We start from the raw sequence: 9,258 nt of genomic DNA, 5'->3' as shown, positions 1-9,258 counted from the left end.
TGGAGCCAGCATAGAAAAATTTAATGACTGGATGGAAGAAAATTACTTGCCAATAAGTCATAAATACAGGTCATAAATACAGCTTCCTAACTGTCCTTTGCTCCTCCGAATCCGTAGTTCACAACTCACTTGTCGTGTTACACTTTACAACCTGAGTTACTTCCTCAACTTCAAATAATTTGTGTGTAGTGTCAGTATGTCAGGTGAAATCTCGTTCGGGATATTACCACCGCGCTCTCTGCCTCACTGTGCCAAATGAAGGAAAAAAAAGGGAAAAAAATAAAGGAGGAGAGGAAGAAAACTCTCCAACGTTACTCCTGACATGGCCACTAGAGGGGCTAACTGACCACAATCCCGAAACTAACATTTCTCCTGTTCCCCTAAAGGACCTGTCCACTTTTCATCTATGTAGTCAGTGTTTTGACAGTTTGTCAAAACAAATAGCTAATCTCACCATCACATGTGAACCGGTAACAGTAGCGGGGAGAGAACAGGTATACAGAAACATAAACACGGGAAGCCGAGCCACGCGACATCACAAATACACAATGAGATGTCCTGTTATATAACAAGGTGGCAGCAAGCCCATTATTTTCTGTATGAAGACAGCTTGAAATGAATTATTACACTAGAAAATTCCATTTTCTGAAGAAAATGCGTATGGATGCTGAGTGCTGAAAGATCGCCCTGAAAATGTTAAATAAGAGCTGAACATTTTAATAGCTGAAAGAATGCAGAAATAAAAGTTTTCTCATTCATTTGAATGGGGCAATATTTTCAAAATAAACCTAAATATTTCAAAAGAATGAAGTTTAGAAAAGTTCTGAATAGTAGTATGAATGTCCTTGTAGAGCTGAACATTTTAATAGTTGAAATAGCTGAAAGTATGCAGAAGTAGAAGTTTCCCATTCATTTGAATGGGCAAGATTTTCAAAATAAAGCTAAATATTTAAAATGTATGAAGTTTAGAAAACTTCTGAATAGTAGTATGAATGTCCTTGAAGAGCTGAACATTTTGATAGCTGAAATTATGCTGAAGTAGAATTTTCCCATTCATTTGAATGACACAAGGTTTTCAAAATAAAGCTGAATAATTTGTGTGGATGCTGTAAAGCATCCACACAATGAACAACAGCAACAAGTTGAGCCAACCATAGCCATGGAAACATGTTTCTAAGTGGCATGTGCTGTGGGGATGGTGTAATATGTGTGAGTTGGGGGATTGGAGGGCTCCACCCTCAACACTCATAGGCCTATGTTCTGTATGATATATGAAACTGGTTGTGCATGTTTTCTTATGTGGTTATGAAAATATGCTGTGCTGTGATTAACATACAGTACCATAATTCTCTATGAAAGAAATAATAGTCATGTAATTAAACTCAAAATATGGACTACACACACATATTTACACAATACACAGATGTAATGTACATTATCCTAATAATAAGATATTGCATTTAGGCCAATTGTACTCTGGCAGTGCATGAAAACCTGATGTTCTTGCAAGCTGGGATTGGCTCTGGCCCGCTTGCGACCCTATTCAGGAATAAGCAGTATAGATAATGGATGGATGGATGGAAAGTGTTCTTGCACTCGGGATTCACACTGAAGAAACTTTTCATTATGTGGTATATATCCAATTGCTCAACAATGTCTCCCTGCACATGCGTGAGTGTAAGGTAGGCCTACATGGTCTATCATTGTATGTGCTGCAGGTACTGCTGCTGCTGTCAATTTTTGCTTCTGATCCAGTAGGTTTTGTTCTTTTTAATGTACTGATAAAGAAATTAAAACTTAATTTTTGCATATTCTTGTGCTATTGTGCCCCTGTTTGCAGCAGGTAAGGTCACACACCTGTTGCAAAGAGGCAGGGTTTGGCCAAAATTTGTAACCCAAGATCAACTATTTACTACTTGCTAAGATCAAAATATTATTAGAATATGAACATAACCAGTAAAATGAAATATTATTTATTTATTTTTTAAGATTATAGTTGTGGCAGACATGCAGGTCTTCCCCCATTCTCCAGGGGTCCTGCAGCTCCATTCGCACCCGTTTCCCTGAGCCAATCGAATACTTTGAATATTATAAAAGTTGAGCTAACTTGACCTTAGAGAGAAGTAGTTAAGCCCACAACTCACACTACTTCAGCTCATTTAATTATTTCAATTGTAGAAGGTTGAGCCAGTGTAACATTTTAAACTGGGTGTGCTGTGTCAACTAAATGGCAATGTGAAATATTAGGTTTGGGCAACATTTACTCAACAACTTGAATAAACTCAAAAAAGCTGTGCCGCTTGTTACTGCTTTTTTAAAATTGTGCCACCTTATACATTTTTACAGTGTAATAAAGCACATCTCTTCAGTGCTACGGTAGGTTTACAAGCAGTAGAAGCTTGCTGCTGCAGCTATTTAAAGGTCCTATGGAGGCAAGTGTGCAGCCCTGGGTGGTGAGTGGGGGAGGACAGCTGAAGTGAGCTAGGCCACCATCTGGCCTCAAAATAATATGCTGTAAGAAGAGTAGTAATTGTAGCACAACAGTGAAACAGCACCTTGCCTTTCAGTCCTTATACCACAGAACCATTTTGCATACAAAGTAAATTTTTAGAAAATATATTAGGCTACATCAAGTATGACAGTAGAGATTTAATGCGTTACTGATTTATTCATGACAGTTTAATTAAATGTTTTCTTATATATTCTTTTAATTACATAGCAAATAACATCATGATCCACTAGACTCATAACTGAAACCCTGTGGCTGCTGTTGTTGCAACTGCTTGATGTTAAAGGTTTATTTTGATCCATCAATTTCGTGGACTTGTGGGAAATGTCGTTCAAATTCCGGAACAGCACAACTGTAGATCGGACTGCGTATTACCGAAAAACCTCATTACCCACAAGGCCTTGGTTGTTACGCCTGCGCTGTATATGTTTTCCTGTCCATGTGTAGGCGAATCACGTGTAGAGAAACGTTTATCGTCATGTCTGTGCTGTAGCAGAGTTGCAGTGCTACATTTTATTATTTGTTTCCAGTTGTCGCTGTACTATTTGACAGCTGCTTTTTTCCCTCATACACATTTTAACCGAAGAATGAGCGAAAACGATGACATCGAAGTCGACAGCGATGTATGTCGTTTTGTTTCCTCTAGAAGTAGCTAGCCAGGTTGTTTGCCAAATAGAAACTTCACCATTCTCGCCAGCCTGCGATATCCGATGAGCTAGCAAACTGGGGTTCTTTGCTAACATTAGATTGTTTGTCACATACGAATGGACGTCTTAGGAAAAGGGTGTTATAAGGGGTGCTGGCTTGTAAATTAAAGTTGAGCACATAAGAATAATTTTCGGTCGTTTTCAATATTGTTTCCGTGGAGCAGCTCAGCGTAAAACAACACCAACAGTTATTTAGGAAATTGACAGGACTCTTTTCTGGTTGTCCATATTGCTGTAACGTTATTCAACCACGGTCAGTTGTCTAATAAATCTCACGTGTTTATAAAATGCTGTGTAGAAATGGAAGCTTCTGGTACATTGAAAACGTGATAAACAGCAGTTAAAGCTGTCCCTGCCAGCAAGGTCAGCTCATCTGCCAGGTGAAAGGCTGTTTGAACGTGTCTCTTATTAAAATAACTGTTGTTTATCGATTACTTTAGTTTTTGGCACTGAAAAATAAAACTTGCCACTGAAAACAAAACCACAACTGAAAAAGCAAACATTGACATTGAAGCATTTGTATTGGAACAAAACTTTGGCACTAAAAAAGTATTAATACTGAGAAAATGACAGTCTTCTGATTTCGTTGTTTTGTTGTTGTTAATGTAAGTCTTTTTCAATGCCAAAGTTTTTACTTTCAGTTTCACTTCTCTGTCACTGCTGTGCCAAGGATGGGATGGCTTGGAGGGGCAAGGCTAAGGATAGTTTGATTTGCATACTCTGGGTGAGATCCATGAGGAGAGGACCGCCTTCTCCCCTGAGCTGCTATTGTCTAGTGATGTCCAACTGACACCATGACACCTGTATCGAACCACTTCATCCTTGTATCGAGTATTGGTTCATTTATTTAAAGGTTCGGTTTAGTGCCATCTGGTGGCGGAATAGTATGCAGCAGAACAATGTCTTAATTATGTGATGGCATAACTAGGCTTCATGTGAATGATGTGAAAACGTTTGTAAAGATTGATTGGTCAGTCGGTCGAGTTTATGAACGTATGTAGTGTAGTAGGAGAGTAGTGGGAGAAGGCGTGCTTCGGGAAACAGAGGATGTGCTAGGATGTAATATGTGTGTATGTAACTAGGACAGGGTGTGAGTAAATACAAGGGATGTAGAATCAGTCATTTTTATTCAAGAACAAAAGTTTCTCCACAGTCTTTTGACCGATCAGCTGAAAGTGTTCCCACATTAGAGAACGGGGTCTCTTCCTAGCCGGCTCCATGGTGATCACACACCAGCAGCAGTGATCATACTGACGGCAACTATACACACACCTACTACGCCGACAAACCCACATGTTGTGCATCATCTTGGGTGGCTTTATAGTACGCCTATGCACCTGCTGACACGCGCAGCGAGATCTCGCGTCGTGACACCGTATCGACGGTCTGAACTGGTCACGGGAGTCACTCAGGCAAGCTGTTTCTGCGTCGGACGTCATCAGTCACGTGTCTTTTCGGCAACGATACAAGCCTTAAGGCAGTGGTTCGCGGGAGATCCCTCTCCGAGCTCGAATCATGTATCGAGGCCTTGGTGTCAGATGGCCATCACTACTATTGGCATCAAGTCATCTGTCTGCTGAGAATGGCCACATAGTTACTACAGCGGTTTCTCTGAATTCAGCTGCGATATCCGAGGAGCTATATGTTTCTCTCTGCTGGTGTCTTTACTCACAGAAATGAGCTACGTTAAAGCTCACTTTTAGCTAACATTATGCTGGGGTGGCAGAGGTTTGTTGCAGCAAGTGCTAATTTTAGCTACAAGTGGGCTATAGCTAATGTTAGCCATATCTAACATCAGCAGTGCACAGCTGCTTATCAGAGACTTTCTGTGGGATTTTCCGGGAGTATCTGCCGCACAGTAATGTTAGATGACAGTGTATGAAATGGGGCTAATGAATTTTAGGCTTGCCTGTGAAAGGCTCTATTCCATTATAAAGCCTCATCCGGTTCTTTCAAACCAGGAACTCAGAGGGACGACTCAGACCACTTGAGTATATAAAAAATATAACCGTGCTGGTTTATTCAAAGGGTCACAGGCAAGAATTCACACTTCCAGTCCAGAGATCTTCCAACCCCCAGCCTGCCAAAAGCAGCCCGGAAGCAGAAAGACCCCGAACCAAGAATTCCTATACAATATTAATCCTTTCTGGGCTGTCGAACCGTGACGTCACCTGATATGCCAGCTTGGCAGCTGAGCAGAGCAGTAGACAAAACATGAAGAAAATAATGTGTGTGGCTGTTGTTTTCGTGGTGTGTATCTAAAACAATTTGACATAACATTACACATTAAGACAAATATTATGGTTACTTTTACCGTCATAATAACATTCGTCCCTGACTTGAGCCCTTCTGCCTTAACCAACCTTGCATTTAACATCCTGAGGAGACATCCTGGCTACACTAAACATCTTCTAATACAACAAATCTCTGAATATCTATCTAACTAAAAAATAACCTAACACCTGGAAGGGAAAAATTCCATTAAAATGAAAGAGATGGTCTGACAGCTACTGTTGAACTCGGGAAAGCTGTACGATGCTGAAGTTGGCTTCTGATTCGACAGTTAAGGGTGGCGTTATAATACAGTGACATTTTCTCTGTTTTTACATCTCTGAATGTTGTGAAAGGTTTTACACATTTTAGAAAAACCTGTAAGTTTGCATATTGCAACTTTTAGTTGTTCCCTGTTTTATGTTTTAAAAAAATGTGTAAATCAAGTAAGAAAGCTTCATGCCACTGTCTTGATCTTATCCTGTGTGCTTTTGTATTAGGGCTGTCACTTTTTATTTGAATTTCAAGTATTCGTTTGAACGTGGTAAAAAATTATTTGAAGTGTAATGACCTGTTCCAATCCTACACTTTTTCAACAAAAGCAACAGGACATTTGATGTAATTGGCCTTGGTGTCCAACAGAGGGCGTTCTTAAAATTCATTATCAGCATGATCAGTTACTTTATTGTTGACCTCTCAGTAAAGTAAGCTAGTAACATTATGTTTGAAAGGATGAAATGCAGGACAGTAGCGAGCAAAGTTGTGCCGATTGGACAATAATGACATGGAGCAGTGTCAAGATAAACCGTTTGACAACTCTGCAAAAAAGCAGATGTCTGTGCAAATACTGCAGCACATCTGAGGACTCACCTGTAGTCCCACTATCCAAGTGAGGCACTGAAGTTAACGTTACCACAGATGAGTGGAGCAGCATCCATTCTACAGCCTCACCTGACTGTCTTATCCCTGCAGCTTACTTGACACGAAGAAGACTAATGTGTTCGAACTGATTCAAACGAATTTCATGTCACTTCAAACATTGTTCAAGCATGATTTTTGGTAAAAGTGACAGCCCTATATTGTGTAAATGACCGGTGTTTTAGGAATTCCTGGTATAAACATCACCTGTCCCCTTGCAGGCAGACAAGCGAGCACATCACAACGCCCTGGAGCGCAAACGTAGGGACCACATTAAAGACAGCTTTCACAGTTTACGAGATTCTGTGCCTTCATTACAAGGGGAGAAGGTGAGAAAAAAATGAATTTTCTACATCCGTAACTCTGTCAGCAAATAAATTTTAAACACTACGTGATGTTAAAGTTGGGTTAAATTAAAATTGGTTATTTGTTTCTAAACACATTACAAATGTCAGAAAATAGTAACTGAAAATATGAAAAGAAAACTATGTAGTGCTGAATTGTGGCGTTAGACCAATAAACAATTATTGCTAATTTATGAGTTTTTGGGCAGGGCAGAAAGCATGGCTTGATGATGCGTTGGAGCCATCCTTAAAATAACACCACCCCCAACCACCGTAATGTTACAAGAACTAGAATGCACAGAATTCTGTTTACATTTGATTTTAGGGTCACTCGATATGAGCACAGACAAACATTTACGGCCACAGTTGTGTTTTTAATAAAAATAACAATACTGCTGCCTCAGTATTAAACAATGACAAAAGTAGCAACACAGACTGTCATTTGTGGAGGGAGAGAGACATGAGGAAGAGGAGTAAATGGCCACACAGCGGACCATGCAGCTGCTGCATTGAACAGAGCTCCACAGTTAAACTAGCTGTCAGCTGTTAGACTAACAAGCTTACAGACTGTGGGCAAAGCTTACATTTGCATTTCTCTGCAGGTTTATCCTTGTTTATCAGGTGTTTTGGTAAATTGCTCTTACTGGCTTTTTGCTCCTGAAGGTTTTATTGCATGTACAATAATGAGCATAGACATAGATATTGTGAACTTAAGCTGTTTCATTTTCACTTCTCCTGGGCTCTCTGTCTCCACTGCAGTGACAGCACCTGTCACCTGCTGTGTGTGTTTGTAGGAGCTGAGCACCGCTGATCCCATTCAAATACCAACACAAAGAAGAAGCACCTCCATAAACACCAAAACCATGTTTTCCATCCACTCCTCTCACTCAGTGGTCTTTGATAAAATGCTCCTGTAGAGCCCTAGCGCATTACCACTTCTCTGATAGTGAGTTAATACACCTTCCACCACCTGCAGTTTGCTAGCTAGCTATGCCTTCATCCCACATCTTTCCTACATGATCTCCCTAAATACATTCATGATGAGAGCAGGTGGCACATTTCCGCGATTAGGCATGGTTTCATCGTCTTCACCTGACATGCCTGCCACGTTTTACAGCAGAGAATACTCCTTATTTTTACATGATTTTGACAGTTAACTTTATATACTTGGTGCTCTTTTTGATCATTCAAATTTGGCTGGGTGGTTAATAACACATTTTCCAGTGGTGTGACAAACTAAAAACACATTTATTTCTACTTTACCTGGACTCAAAAACAGAATTTGATACCCAAGATTGCAAAATAAATCTGCATTAATATCTATAACAGGGCTCGCAAAATTTCAAAATCCCTGGTAGCCCTTCGGGCAGGTACTCTTTGGTTTTTACTATCCCGAAATGAATTTAAGTAGCCTGAATAAAATAAGAAAAATATTTTTAATGTAGAATATCAATAATCAGCAACTGTGTCATATTGAATCTGACATATCAACTGAAGTCACAAATGGCACTCGACGTTGAGGGCATAGCATCTTTTTCATCATCCTTCTCCTGTGCATCAGTCTCCATTTCTCTGCTCTTTGTTCTTGTCGGGGTTTTATGTTCCATGTGTCTTGAACTGCCTTGTCAGGGCAAAAAGATTCAACTGAATCCCCTTTCATGGAGAGTTGCATACAGTCATTCAGTGTGTCAGGCTGTAGAGATGTACGGTATGCAGTCTTCACTCGGCTCATGCAGGAAAATCCTCTCTCGCAGATGGCTGTCGATGGACTAAGAGTGAGCACTAGTTTCACCAGCAACAAGATATGAGAAAGGTGTTCTGGATTCTCAGAGAGGAGATCTCTGTACAAACAATATAGCTTGTTACCCCGGTGTTGTGTAAGCCACATTTTTAGATCCATCCATTCCTGTGGAATTTTCTCCTTCTCTTCCCCATTTAGCAAACTGGCAAAATGTGTGACAAGATAATCCACCTCTTCATCCCCATAATTTGCCAGCTCTTCTCTGGTGTGGGGAAGAGTGGAAGGGTCAAACACTTTGAAACAAGAGAGAGGCTTTTCACACAGATTTTTAAATCTGCTGTCCATGTACTTAACTGTGTTATCAATAATCTTCTGAATCTCTGTAGCAGTGCCTTTGTCTGTGCCCTCACTTCTTCTAGCAGGTCGCTGGCTTTTTGTGAGTGGAGTTCCACAGTAGCAAATGCTGCCATCCTCTTTCACTGTGAACTTTGTGTCCAAGGTTTTCTGGTATTCTCCAGGTTTTGTTTTCAGGCTGAGTAAGCGTGATGCGGTACCCTGAACTAACTGATTTGTTCATGTGATTAAGTTGTCATGCTGAAAATCAGTACTGCACTTGGATAAGATGGTACTATAGTCCAGCATAAAATGTAGGAAGTGAACAAATTTCTCAGTCTTCATCTCCTGCACCACCCCCTTTGCTTTGGAAGCATCCTCTGGCTTAATTTCACTTCCTCCTGCCATATTCTCCATGTGAATAACAGTGGAAGT

The 9,258-nt window shown here is 40.3% G+C and overlaps 1 protein-coding gene across 1 annotated transcript in view; it reads left to right on the top strand.

The window, feature by feature from the left end:
- Positions 1-2,958: 2,958 nt before the first annotated feature.
- Positions 2,959-9,258, top strand: part of LOC109967965 (protein max-like) — an 11,169-nt gene continuing 4,869 nt past the window's right edge. Inside the window, exons 1-2 of the mRNA XM_020613909.1 lie at positions 2,959-3,132; positions 6,627-6,734. Coding sequence (XP_020469565.1) covers positions 3,097-3,132; positions 6,627-6,734 — 144 coding nt within the window. The 5' untranslated portion in view covers positions 2,959-3,096. The remainder of the gene's footprint in view (positions 3,133-6,626; positions 6,735-9,258) is intronic.

The sequence above is a fragment of the Monopterus albus genome, unplaced genomic scaffold, assembly GCF_001952655.1.
Source record: "Monopterus albus unplaced genomic scaffold, M_albus_1.0 scaffold140.1, whole genome shotgun sequence".
Lineage (NCBI taxonomy): Eukaryota > Metazoa > Chordata > Actinopteri > Synbranchiformes > Synbranchidae > Monopterus > Monopterus albus.
This window is presented reverse-complemented; position numbering and strand designations above follow the sequence as displayed.